This window comes from Pelmatolapia mariae, linkage group LG3_W (assembly GCF_036321145.2).
Source record: "Pelmatolapia mariae isolate MD_Pm_ZW linkage group LG3_W, Pm_UMD_F_2, whole genome shotgun sequence".
NCBI lineage: Eukaryota > Metazoa > Chordata > Actinopteri > Cichliformes > Cichlidae > Pelmatolapia > Pelmatolapia mariae.
This window is the reverse complement of record NC_086229.1, coordinates 11,650,198-11,674,454: the sequence shown is the minus strand read 5'-3', so window position 1 is coordinate 11,674,454 and position 24,257 is coordinate 11,650,198. Positions and strand designations below refer to the sequence as shown.

General features: G+C 40.7%; 2 protein-coding genes across 2 annotated transcripts in view; both read left to right on the top strand.

Annotated features, from left to right (window-relative positions):
• The first annotated feature begins 500 nt into the window (after positions 1-500).
• On the top strand, positions 501-10,485 carry LOC135932618 (uncharacterized). Its single transcript, XM_065470110.1, has 4 exons — positions 501-953; positions 994-1,211; positions 2,177-3,974; positions 10,408-10,485. The coding sequence occupies exons 1-4, from the start codon at positions 501-503 to the stop codon at positions 10,483-10,485; spliced, it is 2,547 nt and encodes an 848-aa protein (XP_065326182.1).
• Positions 10,486-15,348: 4,863 nt separating this feature from the next.
• LOC134620572 (uncharacterized) overlaps positions 15,349-24,257 on the top strand; it is a 39,620-nt gene continuing 30,711 nt past the window's right edge. Inside the window, exons 1-3 of the mRNA XM_063466783.2 lie at positions 15,349-15,403; positions 16,711-16,757; positions 16,900-16,938. Coding sequence (XP_063322853.2) covers positions 16,727-16,757; positions 16,900-16,938 — 70 coding nt within the window. The 5' untranslated portion in view covers positions 15,349-15,403; positions 16,711-16,726. The remainder of the gene's footprint in view (positions 15,404-16,710; positions 16,758-16,899; positions 16,939-24,257) is intronic.

The window sequence follows — 24,257 nt, the reverse complement described above, 5'->3', positions numbered from 1 at the left end:
TCATTTTTTGTTCTGAAGCAGGCCTGGAAGAGGGTGAACAGCGCTGACAAAATTCTTGGGAGAACAAAATAAGGTGGGCTTTACAGATTGCAATTGGCGGAGGAGGAGACCTGATTGGCTGTGAGTCCCTGTCTAAAAGGATTGTAGCGATTCAATCCAGTCAAAAGCCTAAAGGACTATTTTCCTAAAAAGGAAAACGAAATAAAACAAATGATTGAGCTCATTTTGCTGATGTGGAGTATCTTATTATTTGCGTGGAAGGCCCCATATCAGCAAATATCTCGTGTGAATGCGTGTGAATGAATGTGAGGGACTGGACCAAGGTGGGGGTGAATAAATGTGGACAAACAATTTACCATGCCAGGAAGAGAAATGGGATGCTCTGGGACTCTCGGCCATTTGACCTTAGAACTGAAGAAGCTTCTCGGATGAGAGGTGAAACATCTTCAAGCAACTCAAAGAAGTCCAGACGCTTTTCTTTCCAAGCTCCTTAGACTACAATGACCTGGATGACTGAGAACCTTCACAGACATATTGCCGTACATTTTGGGAGGAACACCCTTCAACTGGTGCGGGAGTATGAAAGGGAATCTAGAAAACTAGCGGATTATAGGAACCATCTCCGTTTCAACCTGAGATGCAGACAAAGCAGTGTTGTTCCTAAGAGCCTGCGCCTTGGATCCACTGTCAGAGGACACAGAGCGGACTTGATTCTACGGAGAGCACAAAATCAGCTTCTAAGTGAAAGGATAAGACAGGTCCATTTCACTATAGATGCCCTCCAAAGCAAGATTAGCCAGACTCTGCAGGAACTGGAAACCCTTCTACCCTCTCCAATTTTAGAAGAGGTTTACAAGTTTGTGGAGAAGGCTCAGCGGGCCCAACACTCTAAAGGAAAAGAAAGACAACGCAGGAAATTCCACACCTTACTTTCAAAAACACTCACTCACTCAGTCTGAATCTACACAACTCAGAGAAGAACATACACCTAAGGACAGTCAGGAAAAATGGGTGAAGAACTTTTCAGACCGGAATCTCACTGAACCTGAAAAGAACGTTTTAGCCAAAGGACTAAATTTTGCCATTGCTCCGCAACAGTTGCCCATAGTGGACCTCATCACAGCCACAGAAACTGCCATACGGATCAACAAATTATCACAGACAGAAGCAGAACAGATCAGGATGAAAGTCTCAGCCACCCTCTTGTTATGGTTCAAAAATATTGAGGGGGAATCTAAAAATAACCACAGATCCAGCCGGGTGCAATTAGACGACATTTTAATGAATACACATGTGTGAGTCCGACCGCTGTGCAGATTTCAGCGTCGAACTGCTTTACAATAGTCAGACAAAGGCTTTATAGGGTTTCTGTTGTCAGGCAGACTCAAACAAAGCATACGTTACTCCAAAACCACAAACGTTAAGTTAACTTTGAACACAGTTTTAAACAGAACATCATCTTCGCGTCGAAGCCAGGTGCTTCCTGTCTCCATCCTCGAACGCTCGCCTCCGCTGTCGCTTATCTCTGGGACATCTGGTGTACTTCCTGGAACAGACTAACACGTACGCTACACCTTGTAACCTTTCCACTAGACAGAAGGCCAGCACAACTGAAACTCTGTGTGTGTATGTCTCGTCTGTCTGTGCGTGCACGCTGCATGTGCTCTCTGAACCTTAGTTGACCTCAACTTAGGCAACCAGGCTAAGGCCATCCTGTGTGTAATGATCTTGACTTATATGTAAAATATATAAAACAAATGTTTCAATCTAACACAACTACTCAAAGCTTAATCCGCGATAAATGCATAAAAACACCCTACTCTTAACTTGCACTCACTCTGCTTTCGGTTTCACTTCTGCAGAAGCCTGCAACTTCAAAAGCATGTAACTTCAAAAACATGTACTTCCTGTCTTACTTTGGCACAGAGTTACTCTACGTGGGGCCTTTTCTTTCACCATGCCGTCTGCATACAAACAATTAAGATTATAAATTCAACTCAACAGTTTAAAGTGGTTATAACTGCCCCTGTAATAAAGACTAATATAATACCAATATGTTTGAACATCTGAATGCATCTGAATGCAACATCACTATTAATAATGAAATGGTAATGATGATTATAAAAATAGCAGCAAATAATAGCACTAAAATATTTCTCCTCTCGACACTCTCCAGTGCCAAAGTCCCTCCGTCTAACCTCACATTACAAGAAAAGAAGGCCGTCGCATCACTGAGCAAAGACCACAACATCACTATATTGCCAGCGGATAAGGGAAGGTGCACCGTGGTCCTAAACACAACGGATTACCACGCAAAGATCACTACTCTCCTCAGTGACAACAATACCTACGAAGCCTTAAAGCGAGACCCCACAAGCAGCTACAAAAAGAAAGTTATAGCTTGCCTTCAAGACCTTGAAAGGGACAAAATCATCGACCGCCTTACATATCACCGCCTTTATCCAGGAGATGCCATACCCTGCATCTACGGACTTCCCAAGATCCACAAGGAAGGTATCCCTCTCAGACCCATTTTCAGTAGCATAAATTCAGCCACCTACAACATCTCGAAACACCTTGCTACCATCCTTGCACCTCTGGTGGGGAACACCCCACACCACATCAAGAACTCCACCGACTTCACTGACAAGGTCCAGAAACTTACCCTGGATCCAGATGAAACCATGGTGTCCTTTGATGTAGTCTCTCTCTTCACTTGCATACCCACCACGGAGGCAGTGGAGACTGTCAGAAAACGACTACAAGAGGACAGCACCTTGGAGGACAGGACCAACTTCACACCCGATCAGATTTGCACACTGTTAGACCTCTGCCTCACCACTACATATTTCAAATACAACGAAGGCTTCTACAGACAAAAACATGGCTGTGCCATGGGCTCCCCTGTGTCACCTATTGTAGCCAACCTTTACATGGAGGAAGTGGAAAGGAAGGCTCTTGGCTCTTTTACAGGGAGAGTACCCAGCCACTGGTACAGATATGTAGACGACACCTGGGTCAAAATCAAGACACGAGAAGTGGAACCCTTCACTGCGCACATCAACGCCGTGGACAAAAACATCAAGTTCACCAGGGAAGACACAAAGGACAACTGCTTGCCTTTCCTGGACTGCGCTGTGCACATTGAAGAAAATGGCAACCTCAACATTGAAGTGTACCGGAAGCCCACACACACGGACCAGTACCTCCTCTTTGACTCACATCACCCTCTGGAACACAAACTTGGAGTAATTAGGACCCTACACCACCGAGCAGAACATGTTCCCTCTAAGCCAGAAGGGAAAAAGAAGGAACACACACATGTAAAGGAAGCACTTAAAACATGTGGCTATCCTAATTGGGCGTTTATAAAGTCAGCAAAGATGCACAGAAAAGAAGATCAGACACCAGCGAGGGAGGATAAGAAAGACAGACGCAACAACATTGTCATCCCCTATGTAGCCGGTGTATCAGAGAAACTCAGGAGAGTTTTCTCCAAACACGACATACCAGTGTACTTCAGACCCAGCAACACACTCAGACAGAAACTGGTTCACCCGAAAGACAAAACTCCAAAACACAAACTGAACAATGTGGTGTATGCTGTACAGTGCAGCGAGGAATGCCCAGACCTCTACATCGGAGAGACCAAACAGCCACTTCACAAGTGCATGGCACAACATAGAAGAGCCACCTCCACAGGACAAGACTCAGCAGTCCATCTGCAGCTTAAGGATGAAGGTCACTCTTTCGAGGATGCCAATGTTCACAATTTGGACAGAGAGGACAGATGGTTTGAAAGAGGAGTGAAAGAGGCCATCTATGTCCACTGTGAGCGACCATCTTTGAACAGAGGCGGTGGTTTACGACATCAACTGTCTGCCGTTTATAACCCAGTTTGGAGTTCCCTCCCCAGACGCCTTAATGCCCACTCACATCCTGGGCCATCTGACCTCAGGAATTCACATGACAAGGTGGGGCCAGGTTTCACAATGAGCACACCCGAAACCCTGGCTGATTAGGTCCCACACCCACTTTCACACCTTGGCTCATGTGATTAGAGGATCACCAGGGGGTCCTTTGTCCCTCTTTGGGGGGACACTCCCACTGGGTTTAAATCTGGGACTCTCGGCCATTTGACCTTAGAACTGAAGAAGCTTCTCGGATGAGAGGTGAAACGTCTTCAAGCAACTCAAAGAAGTCCAGACGCTTTTCTTTCCAAGCTCCTTAGACTACAATGACCTGGATGACTGAGAACCTTCACAGACAAATGGGATGCTTTGTTTTGCTTTTGTCATAAACAGGAGGAGTGGAAGACTTAATTCTGGGGATGCTGATTTTGAGTTGCTTTGAGGGAATTTCTGTTCAACTGACTGGGGTTAGATTTTGGTATTACATTATATTGTTGGGTGAAGGCTTGATGCTATAGGGGAAACATTTTTTGATATAGCTCATGTTACCATTAACGGAAGAAACACATGTTTCATATTTTGCTGCTATTTCTGCTGCTATTTTTTATAATCTATTCGTTTGATAATTGTGCTGTTTTAAGGTTTCTTTCTTATAACACAGATGGGATCATAAAGGGGAAGTTGGTTATGAAATGTAAAGTACAGTTCTGTTTCCAGGAATTTCCAAGGATCCAGATTTCGAAGGAGCAAGGAGTTTGAGGAGATGTGTCATGATGATTAAATTGATTTTATTCCTTGAACACAGGTTTTAGGGCCGGAGGAAAATACCTGAGAGGAGGATGGCTGAAGTGTTTGGAGAGATGATAAGCCTAACCTTTTTTCCCTTTTAATTTGTTAAGCCCGGGTGATGCATTTTGAGTTTTTATTTGGACACACATGTGATGTGTTCAAATAAAAAAGGGCGGATTGAAATGGGTTTTACTATGATTTTCTATAATTATTGGGGTTGGTTGATAATTTAGACATGGTGGTACTGAGGCAGAAATGGTTAATTCTAAAGAAAGGATTAAAATGAACTGAATTCGGTTTAGAAGATAAATTGCTGATGTTCATAAGAAGTTGTACACCAAACTTAAAGGGAAACTGTGGGAATAATAATAATAATGGGGAAGATTAGTGAAGATTTTACGAGCAAAAAATGTGTGATTTCTTTTGATTTTTAGAATAAGCTGTTATAATGTAGGCTTTAGAAACAGATAGTAAATAGATTTATTTCTAGGGTAGAGGAGAGCTTTTTATGAGGTGCCGCTGTCCCAAATGAATAGATTACACACATAGAAATGATTTCATACACATTGCATTCTGTGCCTTTAAAGGAGTTGTGGCTCAGAAAGTCGTCTCTTGAGGGGTATGAACTTTTGGTTAGCGTTAAGCCAATCTACTGTGAGAATGACCTGAGTTATTGAAGGATTGCACACGCTTACAGACATATGGAGTTCTTAACACACATGACAGTATTGATTTGAGGCCAAGGGCCTGAAATTCCTTTAGCTTCTATCTGAATTTGAGTTGGCCCACTAACAAGTGACAGAAAAGAGGAACTGAATAGGAGTTTGCTTGTAACTAAACTGTGTGACATGTAAAAGATTGAGGTAACACATGCAGCCCCACATGAGTCTTATTATATGAATGCAGTTACAGAATAACAAATGCTTGCTTAAGTGACAAAGTTTTTTGCTTTAAAACAGAAGTAAAGAGGAGAAAGCTTAGATATTGTGGTTAAGTCTGATAGTATGAGTATGAGTATAAATTAGAATGTACCATTACATTAAGAGCAGCAAAATGAAATAAAATGTTATACCAAGAACCGAAATAACACAGGAAATGTGAGTTTTTAAAAATGAAGTTAGGGTTAACACATAGAACTTGTTTTTAGGGAGCTTTTAGCTAGGATGAGTAATTAAGTATATGCTTACACTCACTTGAGTAAAGTGGTTGTTTTTTCTTGTGAAAGGTGACTTTAGGTGAGAGCTCTGTGCAAGCAGTGACAGTACAGGATGTTGATGATCAGATAAGGCGAGCAACAGGAAATATATGTGAAAGCAGTGCTGTAAGACTGTTAAAGTGCTGTAGATTGAGATGAGTGATGTTTAAGATTATATAGGAACAAAAGTCAGAAAGTTAGAAGATAATTACGTTCATGCTCATTCATTAAAGAATCCCAAACATAATAGGGTGAACCAAGGTTGAATAAAGAGAAAAGTGACGAACATAAGTTAGGGAAGTGCATAGTAGGGAGAAGGTGTTTTTATACATAGCAGGAGGAGATTTTCACAAGAGAGGAGGACCAACCACTTAAGCATGAGTGTTCTCAAGTGGGGGTTGGCGTTGTATTAGTGGACCACTTAGGTGACCTGAGGTTGTCTGATTTGCTGAGCCAGAGGATGCCTAGAGAGGGTCAGAGCGAAGGCAGTGGACCTGGGACTGGTGATTTCGGTGCCCATGATGCCATTAATGGATCTAGAGGTGACAGAGTGGGCCGAGGAGTGACCCAACACAATGTATGGCGACCTCTGGTGCGCCAGAGGTCGAGGGAGGGAATTGTAGAATTAAAGAAATTATTTTACTGCTATTGTTCATATTACCATGGCATTTAATCACATAATCTCCAAGTAGGGATAGTGCATTTAGATGTTTAAACATATTGGCACCCAATTAAGCATTTATTGCAGGTCCAGTAAGAACCAATTTAAGCTGTTGAGGTGAATCTATAATTTTAAAAGGCTTTTGAATGTTTTTATATTCTTACACTGAAGACTTCAGTGGGTGAGAGACTGAGTTGCAGGCTGACAGGAAACGCCAGGCTTTGCAAAAGTGAAACCGAAAGCAGAGTCTGAGTGCAAGTATTTTGAGCAGGTTATTTTATTATACATTTATATCTTTGATTAAGCTTTGATTAAGTTTTAAGCAGTTGTATTAGATTGAAATATTTGTTTTATATATTTTACATATAAGTCAAGATCAGTACACACAGGATGGCCTTAGCCTGGTTGCCTAAGCTGAGGTCAATTAAAGTGCAGTGTGAGGATCACACATGCACAGACATACACTCACATACAGACACATATAGTTAGAGAGGTCAAATAAGGTGCAGAGTGAGGGCAACACAGCACACACACACACACGGTAGTAGACTCATTTAGTAGGGGAAAGTTTAAGCATGTTTTGCCAGGGCTGCAGCTTTCAGGTTGTACGTGACTGTTTGAGAAGCAGCTGCTGGATGTTGCAGAGACAAGCGACAGCGAAGGCGAGGATGAGGGGAGCTCTGAAAGGAATCGCAATACCCCTGCTTACATGACATATTTCTCAAGTTATGTTATTATCCTTTATTACTTAGATTCTTTAGAGTCAAGTTTTAAGTTTTAAGAGTTAAGTAGTCTAGTTCATATTTGAGTAGCATCATTTGAGTGTGACATTTAGTCTAGAACTTACACATATGGTTTCAGCTGTGTACGTGCAGGCCTTCTGTCTCAGGATGTCTGTAGGTGTGAGGTGCAGAAGAGGTCACGACACGCATACAGCACTCACACACATACCCACACACACTTACACAGTAGTAGAATTATTTTAGTAGGTTAGAAGTTTAGATGTGTTTTTGCTGTAACCACAAGTGTGCCGAGGCTGTCAGTTGAAACAGGAAGACGCTAGATATGTCATCGAGATAAGAGCGAGTTTGTGGGACGACACCTGGATGGAGACGAGACGTGATGTTCTTTTAAACTGTGTCAAAAGTTAACTGAACAGTTGTGGTTTTGGATTGACGTAGGAGATCTTGAGTCTGCCTGGCAACAGAAGGGGGCTGTACTATTTTACCCCTATAAAGTCTTTGTTCTGACTACTGTAAGTTAGTTCAATGCTGAATCTGCACAGTGTTGGACTCCATTCATGTAACCAATAAATCTCCGTTTTGATCATACCTCGTGGACCAGAATTGTTATTTGCTTGAGAGCCCTCCGTACTCTTTTCTCCAATTTTTGAACCTTAACAGTACTTGGACGCGTGTGATGGAGTATTTTCCTGCATGAAAATCATGTTTTTCTTGAAGGATGCATACTTCTTCCTGTACCACTGCTTGAAGAAGGTGTCTTCCAGAAACTGGCAGTAGGACTGGGAGTTGAGCCTGACTCCATCCTCAACCCGAAAAGGCCCCACAAGCTCATCTTTGATGACACCAGCCCAAACCAGTACTCCACCTCCACCTTGCTGGCGTCTAAGTCGGACTGGAGCTCTCTGCCCTTTACCAATCCAGCCAGGGGCCCACCCATCTGGCCCATCAAGACTCACTCTCATTTCATCAGTCCATAAAACCTAAGAAAAATCAGTCTTGAGATATTTCTTGGCCCAGTCTTGACGTTTCAGCTTGTGTGTCTTGTTCAGTGGTGGTTGTCTTTCAGCCTTTCTTACCTTGGCCATGTCTCTGAGTATTGCACACCTTGTGCTTTTGGGCACTCCAGTGATGTTGCAGCTCTGAAATATGGCCAAACTGGTGGCAAGTGGCATCTTGGCAGCTGCACGCTTGACTTTTCTCAGTTCATGGGCAGTTATTTTGCGCCTTGGTTTTTCCACATGCTTCTTGCGACCCTGTTGACTATTTCGAATGAAACGCTTGATTGTTCAATGATCACGCTTCAGAAGCTTTGCAATTTTAAGACTGCTGCATCCCTCTGCAAGATATCTCACTATTTTTGACTTTTCTGAGCCTGTCAAGTCCTTCTTTTGACCCATTTTGCCAAAGGAAAGGAAGTTGCCTAATATTTATGCACACCTGATATAGGGTGTTGATGTCATTAGACCACACCCCTTCTCATTACAGAGATGCACATCACCTAATATGCTTAATTGGTAGTAGGCTTTCGAGCCTATACAGCTTGGAGTGAGACAACATGCATGAAGAGGATGATGTGGACAAAATACTCATTTGCCTAATAATTCTGCACTCCCTGTATAGAAATCCATTATTGTATATAGTAATTAATAAGTCTAATATATACCCTAGTAAGCTACAGTACAACTTCCTTTGGGAAGGTACCATCTGTGCAGTCTGCAATTCTGTTGAAGAAAGATGTTGAATTTATTTAATTATTGTAGAAAAATAGTTGATTTCTGTGCATTTGTTTTACTTTTGCATCAAATTAAAGTTGATTACATCGATTAAGCATCATGAGGTGGACGGTGGGGGGTGGTTCCCCAATATTTTTGCTGGGAGTTGGCAACCCGATTAGTTAGATAGGTAAGTACTCTTTAAAATACCAGAATAGGGAGGATGGTGTAGGTTTAAATTCATTAGATTGATCAGTGTTGCTGTACTATAAAATGTTTTGGGTGGAGTGTATTTTTTGCATACAGGTATAACAGAATAGCTTCAGTCTCTTGTTTTTTAAAACTTGAGAATGAACTTATACAAAATGCAGCAAGATATTTTTAAAGAAAAAAAAAGTTTTATTGATTACAAAAAACTCTATATTGGATTTATTTCGGTATCGGCAGATATCCAAATTTATGATATCGGAATCAGGACATTAAACAGTGGTGTCGTGCCATCTCTTCTTTCAACACCATCAGGCTGACCCTCCTGGATATTAAGTTAACAGCGATGCAGGTGGATGCTTCTCTGGTGTCCTGGATAGTTGATTACCTGACAGGAAGACCACAATAATCAATTCAATTCAATTTTATTTATATAGCGCCAAATCACAAAAATATATATTGTACGCTTTATATTGTACAGTATATCCTATAATAATAGATACAGAGAAAAACCCAACAATCATATGACCCGCTATGAGCAAGCACTTTGGCAGTGGGACAGTGGGAAGGGAAAGTTCCCTTTTAACAGGAAGAAACCTCCGGCAGAACCAGGCTCAGGGAGGGGCGGGGCCATCTGCTGCAACCGGTTGTGGTGAAAGAAGGAAAACAGGATAAAGACATGCTGTGGAAGAGAGACAGAGATTAACAATAGATATGATTCGATGCAGAGGTCTATTAACACATAGTGATTGAAAAATGTGACTGGAAAGGAAAAACTCAATGCATCATGGGAATCCCCCGGCAGCCTACGTCTATTGCAGCAAAACTAAGGGAGGATTCAGGATCACCTGGTCCAGCCCTAACTATATGCTTTAGCAAAAAAGGAAAGTTTTAAGCCTTATCTTTAAAGTAGAAATAGTGTCTGTCTCCCAAATCCAAGCTGGAAGCTGGTTCCACAGAAGAGGGGCCTGAAAACTGAAGGCTCTGCCTCCCATTCTACTTTTAAATACTCTAGGAAAAACAAATAGGTCTGCGGTGCGAGGGCGAAGTGCTCTAATCGAGTGTTATGGTACTACAAGGTCATTAATATAAGATGGGGCCTGATTATGTCATGGTCCCCGTGTCTGCCCGGCCAGCTCCACAAGGCCACATGTGTTTTGTGTACATTCTCCTCTCTCCTCCCTGCCAGGGCGGAGCTCACTGCAGGCTCCCGCCCTTGGCACACACCTGCATCTCGTCAGGCTCTGATTACGGGTTGGACTCTTAAGGCCGGGATGCAGACAGCTTCACTGGTGGATGATTATGCTAGACACGTTAGTGAACCTCTGCCTTTAATCCTTAAGCTCTGTAGACTTGCTGCGATCTCTGTGTAACCTATTTTCTCCTGTGCACAGTTTTCCCTGGACCCGTGCCTAACCTGTTATTTCAACTGCTGTAAAGAAGAAGAGCTAGCGTGTGTGTGACTCCAATCCCGGACCTCCCTTTCGGACCTAGGACCCCCGTTCCCCTCACTGTATATATCTGAACCTGGTGATTGTGTAAATAAACGTTGTTTTTCCCTGAACTCTGCTCTGCGCCTGAGTCCTACTACACCGCATGACAAATTATTTAAGACCTTGTATGTGAGGAGCAGGATTTTGAATTCAATTCTGGATTTAACTTGAAGCCGATGAAGGGAAGCCAAAACAGGAGAAATCTGCTCTCTCTTTCTAGTCCCTGTCAGTACTCTTGCTGCAGCATTTTGGATTAACTGAAGGCTTTTTAGGGAGTTTTTAGGACATCCTGATAATAATGAATTACAGTCGTCCAGCCTGGAAGTAATAAATGCGTGAACTATTTTTTCAGTGTCACGCTGAGACAGGATATTTCTAATTTTAGAGATGTTGCGCAAATGGAAGAAAGCAGTCTTACATATTTGCTTAATATGTGCGTTGAAGGACATGTCCTGGTCAAAAATGACTCCAAGGTTCCACACAGCATTACTGGAGGCCAAGGTAATGCCATCCAGAGTAAGAATCTGGTTAGATACCATATTTCTAAGATTTTCAGGGCCGAGTACAATAACCTCAGTTTGATCTGAATGAAGAAGCAGAAAGTTAGCGGCCATCCAGGTCTTTATGTCTTTAAGAAATTCCTGCAGTTTAACTAAATGGTGTGTGTTTTCTGGCTTCATGGATAGATAACGCTGGGTGTCATCTGCATAGCAGTGAAAATGTATACTATGTCTTCTGATGATACTGCCTAGGGGAAGCATGTATAATGTAAATAGAATTGGTCCTAGCACTGAACCCTGTGGAACACCATAATTGACCTCAGTGTATGAAGAAGACTCTCCATTTACATGAACGAATTGGAGTCTAATAGAAAGATATGGTACAAACCACTGCAGTGCAGTACCTGTAATACCTACAGTGTGCTCTAATCACTCTAATAGAATATTATAATCAATAGTATCAAACGCTGCACTGAGGTCTAGCAGGACAAGCACAGAGATGAGTCCACTGCCATAAGAAGATCATTTGTTACCTTCACTAAAGCTGTTTCTGTGCTGTGATGAGCTCTGAAACCTGACTGAAACTCTTCACATAAGCCATTCCTCTGCAGATGATCAGTTAGCTGTTTAACAACTACTCTTTCAAGGATGTTTGATATGAAAGGAAGGTTGGAGATTGGCTTATAATTAGCTAAGACAGCTGGGTCTAGAGATGGCTTTTTAAGTAAAGGTTTAACTAGAGCCAGCTTGAAGATAGGTTGATCATATTTAAGATTGAAGCATTAATTAATGGCAGGACTTCTTTGAGCAGTTTTGTAGGAATGGGGTCTAAAAGACACGTTGATGGTTTGGAGGAATTAATTATTGAAGTTAACTCAGAAAGATCAATTGGAGAAAAACACTCTAAATGAATATGAATGGTACTGAAAGTAGCTGTAGATATTATTACATCTGTGGGATGATTATTGGTAATTCTTTCTGTAATGATAAAAATTTTGTTTGTGAAGAAGTTCATGAAGTCATTACTACAGGGAGTGCAGAATTATTAGGCAAGTTGTATTTTTGAGGAATAATCTTATTATTGAACAACAACCATGTTCTCAATGAACCCAAAAACTCATTAATATCAAAGCTGAATGTTTTTTGAAGTAGTTTTTAGTTTGTTTTTAGTTTTAGCTATTTTAGGGGGATATCTGTGTGTGCAGGTGACTATTACTGTGCATAATTATTAGGCAACTTAACAAAAACCAAATATATACCCATTTCAATTATTTATTTTTACCAGTGAAACCAATATAACATCTCCACATTCACAAATATACATTTCTGACATTCAAAAACAAAACAAAAACAAATCAGCGACCAATATAGCCACCTTTCTTTGCAAGGACACTCAAAAGCCTGTCATCCATGGATTCTGTCAGTGTTTTGATCTGTTCACCATCAACATTGCGTGCAGCAGCAACCACAGCCTCCCAGACACTGTTCAGAGAGGTGTACTGTTTTCCCTCCTTGTAAATCTCACATTTGATGATGGACCACAGGTTCTCAATGGGGTTCAGATCAGGTGAACAAGGAGGCCATGTCATTAGTTTTTCTTCTTTTATACCCTTTCTTGCCAGCCATGCTGTGGAGTACTTGGACGCGTGTGATGGAGCATTTTCCTGCATGAAAATCATGTTTTTCTTGAAGGATGCAGACTTCTTCCTGTACCACTGCTTGAAGAAGGTGTCTTCCAGAAACTGGCAGTAGGACTGGGAGTTGAGCTTGTCTCCATCCTCAACCCGAAAAGGCCCCACAAGCTCATCTTTGATGACACCAGCCCAAACCAGTACTCCACCTCCACCTGGCTGGCGTATGAGTCGGACTGGAGCTCTCTGCCCTTTACCAATCCAGCCACGGGCCCATCCATCTGGCAAATCAAGACTCACTCTCATTTCATCAGTCCATAAAACCTTAGAAAAATCAGTCTTGAGATATTTCTTGGCCCAGTCTTGACGTTTCAGCTTGTGTGTCTTGTTCAGTGGTGGTCGTCTTTCAGCCTTTCTTACCTTGGCCATGTCTCTGAGTATTGCACACCTTGTGCTTTTGGGCACTCCAGTGATGTTGCAGCTCTGAAATATGGCCAAACTGTTGGCAAGTGGCATCTTGGCAGCTGCACGCTTGACTTTTCTCAGTTCATGGGCAGTTATTTTGCCCCTTGGATTTTCCACATGCTTCTTGCGACCCTGTTGACTGTTTTGAATGAAACGCTTGATTGTTCGATGATCACGCTTCAGAAGCTTTGCAATTTTAAGACTGCTGCATCCCTCTGCAAGATATCTCACTATTTTTGACTTTTCTGAGCCTGTCAAGTCCTTCTTTTGACCCATTTTGCCAAAGGAAAGGAAGTTGCCTAATAATTATGCACACCTGATATAGGGTGTTGATGTCATTAGACCACACCCCTTCTCATTACAGAGATGCACATCACCTAATATGCTTAATTGGTAGTGGGCTTTCGAGCCTATACAGCTTGGAGTGAGACAACATGCATGAAGAGGATGATGTGGACAAAATACTCATTTGCCTAATAATTCTGCACTCCCTGTAGTTAATGTTAAAGGGATGGTTTGGCTCAATAGAGCTCTGACTTTTTTTCAGCGTGTCTACAGTGCTGAAGAGAAACCTGGGGTTGTTTTTATTTTCTTCAATCAGTGACGAATAGTAAGATGTTCTGGCTTTGCGGAGGGCTTTCTTATAAAGCAGCAAACTATTTGTCCAGGCTAAATGATGATCCTCTAAATTTGTGACACGCCATTTCCACTCCAGCTTATGAGTTATCTGATTTAGGCTATGTGTTTCAGAATTATAGCATGGAGTCAGGTACTTCTGATTTGAGGCCTTAGTTTTCACAGAAGCTACAGTACCCGGAGTCACACGTAGTGAGGAGGTAAAATTATTAACAAGATGATCGACCTCTGTTGGAGTAGTGTTCAGATAGCTGCTCTGCTCTATGTTGGTACAGGGCATTGAGGTGATAACAGTGGGTGGATTATAATGTTAAACTTAGTTACAGTGCTTTCAGAAAGACGTCTACTGTGATAAAGTCTACTCTCCACTGCTGTGTAATCAATTATTGTAAATGTAAATGTTATCAGGAAATGATCAGACAGCAGAGGGTTTTCAGGAGTCACTTTTAAATGTTCCGTTTCTATGCCATATGTTAAAACAAGATCTAGAGTGTGATTAAAGTGGTGGGTGGGTTCTTTTACATTTTGAGAGAAGCCAATTGAGTCTAATAACAGATTAAATGCTTTGTTGAGGCTGTCACTTTTAGCATCTACATGGATGTTAAAATCACCCACAATAATTATTTTATCTGAGCTGAGCACTAAATCAGATAAAAAGTCTGAGAAATCAGAGAGAAACTCTGTGTAAGGCCCAGGTGGAGGATAGATGACAATGAATAAGACTTTTTTTGTGAGTTTAACAGCTAGGGTGGACAATGAATGAAAAGTATGTCTGGGTCTTTGGTTTATTGATAGGCTGCGGTGAAAAATTGCTGCCACACCGCCCCCTCGGTCTGTGCTTCGAGGTTTCTGGTAGTTAGAATGACTCGGGGGTGTTGATTCATTTAACCTAACATAATCATCCTGCTGCAACCAGGTTTCTGTAAGGCAGAGTAAATCAATTTGTTGATAAATTATTAAGTCATGTACTAACAGAAACCTGGAGGAGAGAGACATAATATTTAATAATCCACATTTCACTGTTTTACTCTTTGGTTCAGATGTGGATACTGTATTGTTCTTTCTTTGTGATTTGTTATGTTTAAGTTGTTTGTTTCCTTTTTTAGTTTGCTTTTTGTCTGTTTGGGAGCTGACACAGTCTCTGTGGAGATGGGATTCAGAATCACCCCACCAACTACACATGTTTGGACTGTGGGTGAAGCATGGGGAGAGAACCTCCACACTCAACAAACACATGTACACTCACACATACTCTCACTCACACACACACACACACTGAAAGTGAAAGTAAACAGTGCTGCTGAGAAGTACAGGATTTACTGTAAATCACGTGGTAGACGTGTGTGGGGGTGGAGTCGGGTTTTCTTATATAAGGAGACACTTTGAGTGACTTTGAACAGAAGAAGATCAGTGTTCAGGAAACGTCAAAAGTAGAAGAGCATAGCTTCTGAAGGCTGCAGGTAAATCTTTCTGTCCTCACCATAAACTGCTGTACTGGCTGTATAGGAACATGCATGCTGTCAGATCATTTCTATCTGCAGAGATCTGTTGATTTAAAGCTATTATGTTACTGATTAGCTCTTTAGAGGGCCGCAAAATGTCCTCACCAAAAGGTGTCATGTCATGATTTTTTTAAGAGAGAAGACAAAAAAAAACCTGACAGTATCTATTTTCTTCAATTTATTAAACAGTTAAAGAGAACGAGAGCGATAGTGATCTCTCATGCTCTGTTTGTGTCTAGGTTTTTTGTTATATGTCTACTTTCAACACTCTATTCTATAAATATAGATTTGTGCAGTTAAAGGCATAAATGTCTAATAAAATATTATAAGGTTATTGGGAAACATAAAATAATGAGCTATACATATCAAAGATAAAAAAGTAAATTCTAACAGGCCCCACAACACCCATTAGTATAACTGTATGGCAGTTTTAATACTAAATGTTGACACTTTTCATCTCATACCACCAATAAGCTAGATGGGGAATTTGAGTGTACCTGCACAAACCTGTTCATTCTGTTTTACCGGTTTAACACCTGCTTCTGATTTAGGAAATGCATACACACACATTAATTGGTGGCAGTCGGAGTTCAAAAGCTGTCAGAAGGATATTACCCCCCATATCATTTATATTTTTGACTTTTCCATATCATTTATATTTATAAATGTATATATATATGTGTCATGAAAAGTATATATTGTAAAAATTTTGCTTTTGTAACAGTGAGGATCGCGAGAGTTATAGGACGGAAAACTTTATTACATTTTATTTACGTTTGTTCAATCCGAACTAGGAAATTCAGAATCAAAGTCCGAGTCACAAACTCACATGATCCCGAAAAAAAACCCTAGGATAAGCTCACACCTTCTCCCCGCTAAGCCTTAGGCAAGTTAACAGGCATCTCCCTGCAAAAATCCTCCGTCTTCGTCCAAACTCACAATGCTCCTAACCCCCTAGGATAGCTTCCTATGCTCTCCCCTCTATCCCCAAAACCTTATGCAAGTTAACAGGGTCCCCTCCTACAAAAACCGTAGTCTTTCTTCACAGGATCTTTCTTCTCACATCCAGCGCTCAGGCCAAAACAAGCAATAAACAGAGTTTTCATTTATATAAGATTTATTGCCAGGGAGAATAGGTAGGGCCATAATCCACCAAACAGACATTTCTGGACCTTTTCTTCTACAAGTACATCGTGTTTCACTGTCATATCTCTATAGAACCTCATAATGTGTGTTCTTTTCTTCCATGTGAACCCTTTGTAAAGATGAGGAGCAGATAAGATGGAGCTGGATATCACCACAACAGCAGAAGGTGGAGGACAGCCTGAAATCAAACCTCAGACGCCACCTATCATTGATCCACAAATGAAATGTTGCTATTAAACATTGATTATTAACCAAACATTGATTGTTAACCAGACATTGATCCTGTGTTTTCTTTTTCTTTCTTCAAGAACTTGCAGTAAATTGGAAGAAGGAAAACTCCAACCAAGGTAAGACAGTCTTGCCTGATTAGCTGTAAAATATATTTACATGATTGTGTGGAAGTAATCTGATTTATAGTTGTACATATTGTGTCTGCTGGAAAATCTGAATTGTTGTTGCTGTTGTTGTTTTTTTAATTTGAGTGCTGATGCAAATGTTTGGACACATTGGTTGATAAACTTTAATGCGTTTTATTGACTTCTAAAAAAACATATGATTCGAAGTATGTTGTTTGACACTATGAATCATATAAGAAGAAAAATGCATATATATTATTGTTTAAAGTTATTAATCTCAAATCAGAACAACAGTCACCTCAAGGTATTTCCTATTGGAAGGTTAAGACCCTTCGGTGATATTATAAAAATCTTGAATCATAAAACCTTGTGGGTGACAGCGCTTGGTCATAGTGGATAGGAACCTCTAGCAGAAACAGAAACATTTTGATTTTGATGTCTTTAAAACTGTGTTGCAGCCATCTTTTTCAGAACTGAGGGTTGAAGAAAGCATAAAAGTGTGTTGTGTGTGCTGAGGCCTTTTATCTGGCTACAGTTGTATTTTTTAGTTGTGATTCCCAAACTGCAGGATTGAGATCACAGGGCCAAAATAAGAATTAAGCTGAATGAGTTTTGCATTAAACACTTTGGACCAGATTCTCTAATGCAAAACCTGCTTTGGCATTACAAAGCAAGTTAAGATTTATGGAAGAAGTGCAAGGAAATTTACACAGGGGAAATGTGTGAACAAGAACATTTTCTCAGTGTTATTGTAGGAGCTTTACCTTAAAATTTAAAGATCCTTGAGGCAACTGTGATTGGCACCATACAAATAGAACTGAAACGAATTTATAATTCTTTTGGTAGTATTCATCATAATTAAATCTCTTCATCTGTTAAAATGTAAAAACTGTAACTTTTTTCTTAGCTTTAAGTTAAGACTTAAAGTTAAGAAGAAAATGTAAAATAAATGAACCTACTTCAGACAGTTTGAGCTGTCAAGGTGACTCATGCATGAAAAAAAAGAATTACCATCTTCAATTCGGCCAGCTTCTACCTACCATATGTCAGAAAAAAACAGTCAAAGTTACACATTCCTTCTAATTGTGAAATCTCAAAACAACTAAAGTGCATCAACTAGTGATGGGATTTCCGTCTCTTAATAGAGAACCGGCTCTTTCGGCTCGGCTCACTAAAAAGAGCCGGCTCTTTCGGCTCCCAACCGGCTCTTCAGGTTGTTTTGTTGCTTTAATTAATTAATTATTAACAACAATATAAAATTATGCACAAAAGGAATTACTGATGTAAAAAAAAGTGGTTTTATTTATATATGTTTATATATAAATATATACGGTGGCCCCTAGAGACAAAGGACATACAAACTCCAAAAAGCACGTACAAACTCCAAAGCACGTACAAACCTCCACACACATTTCTAGCGTTAACTGAATTTCCAAAATAGAGCTACCTAGATAATTTAAATTACACAATTGAAAGCATACAGTGGCTTGCAAAAGTATTCGTCCCCCTTGAACTTTTTCACATTTTGTAGTGATGGCCCGCTTGAAGCTGACGCTCCGGTGCGTGTGTCAAAAAAATCAACATGCTGCTTCAGAAGCACTGTGTCGAAGCTTGTTTCGTTTGGCCAGAGTCACATGATCAGTGACGTCCGAAGCTTCCTTTAGAACCTAACTGCTTCGGTATCTTATTCAATGGTTTACAGGGAGTGCAGAATTATTAGGCAAATGAGTATTTTGTCCACATCATCCTCTTCATGCATGTTGTCTCACTCCAAGCTGTATAGGCTCGAAAGCCCACTACCAATTAAGCATATTAGGTGATGTGCATCTCTGTAATGAGAAGGGGTGTGGTCTAATGACATCAACACCCTATATCAGGTGTGCATAATTATTAGGCAACTTCCTTTCCTTTGGCAAAATGGGTCAAAAGAAGGACTTGACAGGCTCAGAAAAGTCAAAAATAGTGAGATATCTTGCAGAGGGATGCAGCAGTCTTAAAAATGCAAATCTTCTGAAGCGTGATCATTGAACAATCAAGCGTTTCATTCGAAATAGTCAACAGGGTGGCAAGAAGCGTGTGGAAAAACCAAGGCGCAAAATAACTGCCCATGAACTGAGAAAAGTCAAGCGTGCAGCTGCCAAGATGCCACTTGCCACCAGTTTGGCCATATTTCAGAGCTGCAACATCACTGGAGTGCCCAAAAGCACAAGGTGTGCAATACTCAGAGACATGGCCAAGGTAAGAAAGGCTGAAAGACGACCACCACTGAACAAGACACACAAGCTGAAACGTAAAGACTGGGCCAAGAAATATCTCAAGACTGATTTTTCTAAGGTTTTATGGACTGATGAAATGAGAGTGAGTCTTGATTTGCCAGATGGATGGGCCCGTGGCCGGATTGGTAAAGGGCAGAGAGCTCCAGTCCCACTCAGACGCCAGCAAGGTGGAGGTGGAGTACTGGTTTGGGCTGGTATCATCAAAGATGAGCTTGTGGGGCCTTTTCGGGTTGAGGATGGAGTCAAGCTCAACTCCCAGTCCTACTGCCAGTTTCTGGAAGACACCTTCTTCAAGCAGTGGTACAGGAAGAAGTCTGCATCCTTCAAGAAAAACATGATTTTCATGCAGGAAAATGCTCCATCACACGCGTCGAAGTACTCCACAGCGTGGCTGGCAAGAAAGGGTATAAAAGAAGAAAAACTAATGACATGGCCTCCTTGTTCACCTGATCTGAACCCCATTGAGAACCTGTGGTCCATCAACAAATGTGAGATTTACAAGGAGGGAAAACAGTACACCTCTCTGAACAGTGTCTGGGAGGCTGTGGTTGCTGCTGCACACATGTTAGGTGCAGGCTGTGTGCAGACAGGAATAGGACCCAAGGTGCAGACTCCGGAGACCAAAGGTGAACTCAAAACAGCTTTAATACTGAACTCAGAAAGGGGTAACATAACATGACTGGAAAAAATCAAAATAAACTTAAACCAGAGGATTAACAGAACACACAGCTAAGTAAACGGTAGATCGCGACAGAGAGCACAGGAAAACACAGGGCTTAAATACACAGAGGGAGCAATCAGGGAATGGGCAACAGGAGGGAAACACAGCTGGGGCAAATCAGGACTAACGAGACAAGGAGAGCAAAACCAGATACACTAACATGAGACATGGACTTTCAAAGTAAAACAGGAAACATAACACAGACTCACAGGCAGGCATAATAACAAAGGGAACAAAGACGTGGGACCAGGGCAGACACAGACACTGACTGGACGTGGGGATACAGCAATCAGGGGAGACAGCAACTCAGAATCACAGACAGAAAACCAGAACACTAAAACTCTAACAGAACCCACCCAGAGAACCTAAACTAAGAATAATCCAAAAACCCAAAAAGCAAAACAAGAATATAATGAAATAACAAACTCAAAGAACCAAAACATAACCCACTGGGTCGATGACCCAGGGATCCTAACAACGCAATGTTGATGGTGAACAGATCCAAACACTGACAGAATCCATGGATGGCAGGCTTTTGAGTGTCCTTGCAAAGAAAGGTGGCTATATTGGTCGCTGATTTGTTTTTGTTTTGTTTTTGAATGTCAGAAATGTATATTTGTGAATGTGGAGATGTTATATTGGTTTCACTGGTAAAAATAAATAATTGAAATGGGTATATATTTGGTTTTTGTTAAGTTGCCTAATAATTATGCACAGTGATAGTCACCTGCACACACAGATATCCCCCTAAAATAGCTAAAACTAAAAACAAACTAAAAACTACTTCCAAAAACATTCAGCTTTGATATTAATGAGTTTTTTGGGTTCATTGAGCACATGGTTGTTGTTCAATAATAAGATTGTTCCTCAAAAATACAACTTGCCTAATAATTCTGCACTCCCTGTATAAGAAAGCAAATCATTCGTGGGATTTGTGGAGTGTCTTAAGATAAGATAAGATAAGATAAGATAAGATAAGATGGCCTTTATTAGTCCCACAGGTGGGAAATTTGTTTTGTTGCAGCAAAAGTGCAAAGTTATGTAGCAGAAATTTGAAAACACTGGAATGCAATAAAATACAATAAAATACAATAAAATACTATATACAATAGAATAAAATAGAATAGAATAATATATACAATAGAATAAAAAAGAATAGAATAATATATACAATAGACTAAAATAGAAATACAATACTATATACAACTGAGTAGGAAAATACAAAAATACAACTTCGTCAGAAGAAGAATTGCACATAGAGCAGTCTTATTGCACATGTGTGGGTTTGTGGGTTTGATCAGCTGCAAAAGTCTTTGTTGTGGAGTCTGACAGCAGTGGGGAAGAAAGACCTGCGAAATCTCTCCGTCCCACACAGTGGGTGAATTGATGGTGACAGATAGCAAACCACTGATATTTATATTGAGAGATTTGGAGTCAGCGAGGAATAGAGGAATTTCTATTGTGTGGGAGTGTATTTTGGTCAATCTGGTGGGTTTTCCAGCTTTGTGTTCTTGTTGTTTGCTTTTGTTTTGTGTGTGTTTATTTTATCTGAAAAAGGGAAAAACTTAAAATGTCAAAAATCTGCTTTTCATAATATAAATATAATTAAATAACTTTAGAAAGACTTCAATTTGACACTTTACATTTAATGTTATAAAACGATATATTTAATTTGTTAAATAATCTTAAACTGTTAGTCTGCAAAATGTGCAGCAATTTAAATTATTTATTCTCTTTAGCTGAAAGTTTGTGGGGCCCAGGTAGACTGTATAACTGCATCTCTACCAGTTTCTCTGCACTCCAGCCTCTTCTGTTCCATGTGAAGGTATTTTCCTTAAGGCAGGAGAAATTATCTCCACAAAAAGGAACAGGTTCGGCCATCACACGGTGGAACAAATTTTCTTCTTAAATTAAAATTAAAAAGGGTTACCTTAAATGCATCATGTTGTAATTTGCAAGTTCATAAGCATTTCCTCTTTCCAGTTCACAAACAATTCTACCCCCAGGTCAAAAATATGTATAGGAAAATTTCCCTAATATAATATTATATATAAATATACCCCTCGTCACTTGGTGTTCGCTCTCTCTGAGGTAGAGTATCACTTCCTCTTCTTGTTCCAACACACAGTGGTGTGTTTGAGTAGCTTATCTACGTAGCAATTCAATTAAAAACTTTTACATAACTTCTTTTTTCATAGTTTAATCTATGATGTGCTTCATCTGAAGCACACTCTCTGTGTACTCACTCCTTAATTTATGCCAAAGTATTCACTCACTGTGTCTCTACTGTTTCGCTTGCTTAGCTTAGCTTGTAGCCGACTTGCCAGTAGCATGGCCTCTTCACCTGGCCCTCTTGCACTTTCTTGTTCATTGTGTCAGCTCTTTAGTTACTCCCCGGCCTCCTTTATCAGTAGTGATACTTGTAACAAATGTAGCATATTTGCAGCACTGGAGGCCAGGATTACTGAATTGGAGACTTGGCTTCGCACCCTTATACACCCGTACCTACCCAGGCCCCTGTAGCCAGTGCAGCCGAAGATAGTGTAGACACCACTAGCTGTCCCCGGCAGGCCCCGAGCAGCAAGGGAAAGAGGATGGCTGGGTGACAGTGAGGAGAAAGCATAGTGTTAAACAGAAGCCCCAGGTACACCACCAACTTGTTCATGTGCCTAACCATTTTTCCCCACTTTACAAAATACCCGCTGGGGATCAAACCAGGGGCCAGATCAGGCAACACTGAAGGAATTTTAAAACTGCTGGCTTAGGGTAAACGTCAATTCAGTAAAATTATAATTCAAATCGGCAGTAATGAAACCCGGTTAGGTCAATTGGAGGTCACTAAAATCAAAATTGAATCGGTGTGAAAATTTTCCAAAACAATGTGGGAATCTGTAGTTTTCTCTGGTCCCAAAAGGTGATGTGGGCTTAGATAATTGGGAAACTTTCTGGAGGAAACCTGGTCTTGTTAAGAGAGACGGCATCCATTCCACTTTGGATTGAGCAGCTCACATTTCTAGAAATCTGGCTAATTTTATTATCTTCTGAATAACTTTGCCTCTTCACTATGATTGACACTGCTCCTGTGAAAAATAAGGCCTCAAATCAGAAGTGCCTGACTCCGTGGTATAATTCTCAAACACGTAGCCTAAAGCAGATAACCCGTAAGCTGGAGAGGAAATGGCGTGTCACAAATTTAGAAGATCATCATTTAGCCTGGACAAATAGTTTGCTGCTTTATAAGAAAGCCCTCAGCAAAGCCAGAACATCTTACTATTCGTCACTGATTGAAGAAAATAAGAACTACCCCAGGTTTCTCTTCAGCACTGTAGCCAGGCTGACAAAAAGTCAGAGCACTGTTGAGCCAACCATCCCTTTAACGTTAACTAGTAATGACTTCATGAACTTCTTCACAAATAAAAATTTTATCATTACAGAAAGAATTACCAATAATCATCCCACAGATGTAATATTATCTACAGCTACTTTCAGTACCATTCATATTCATTTAGAGTGTTTTTCTCCAATTGATCTTTCTGAGTTCACTTCAATAATTAATTCCTCCAAACCATCAACGTGTCTTTTAGACCCCATTCCTACAAAACTGCTCAAAGAAGTCCTGCCATTAATTAATTCTTCAATCTTAAATATGATCAACCTATCCTAATAATTGTCTATGTACCACAGGCCTTCAAGCTGGCAGTACTTAAACCTTTACTTAAAAAGCCATCTCTAGACCCAGCATTCTTAGCTGGGCACAATGACCCCAACACTATAATCTGTTCTATAATCACTGTACATCCTGCTTCATCGTCACTTATGTCTGTGTCTGTGCCGAATCCTCCACAAGGACTCTTAGAGAGAAACAAAAGATTAGCAGTGGAGTATCCTGGAGTTCATGCCTGGGTCAACAGATTCCAGAGGTGCTGCTGTAAATCATGTAGTCAACAAGCTGCCGTAAAAGGAGTGATACTGATTTTAATGCAGTATGTGTCTCACATTGTATACACATTCTCCCCACTGTAACATTTAACATTTTCCCAACAATACAGTGTGAAACCGTAAGCAACAAGCAGCCAGTAAAACAGCTTCCTTCCTGTCAAAATCAGTAACACAGAAAAGTAGCAGCTAAAGGGTTAAGTCTGCAGGGCCCACACACTCTCATGTCAACGTAAACTCTCCCCCTCCTCTGGTTTCTGTCATCCTCCTGCTCCTGGAAAAAAGAAAAACATACATGCATATACCTTTTTGTCAACTCTGCGTAGAGGTGCAATCTTGCATATTGGTGTCAAGTCAGTCAAGCCGGTCAAGCTTTT

Excerpts from the sequence above, each read along its gene's own strand:
- LOC135932618 (XM_065470110.1), top strand. The coding sequence starts at position 501 with ATGACCTGGATGACTGAGAACCTTCACAGACATATTGCCGTACATTTT. Across the intron at positions 954-993 it reads CAAAAACACTCACTCACTCA|GACAGTCAGGAAAAATGGGT; the intron begins GTCTGAATCTAC and ends CATACACCTAAG. Across the intron at positions 3,975-10,407 it reads TCAGGAATTCACATGACAAG|GGCGGAGCTCACTGCAGGCT; the intron begins GTGGGGCCAGGT and ends CCTCCCTGCCAG.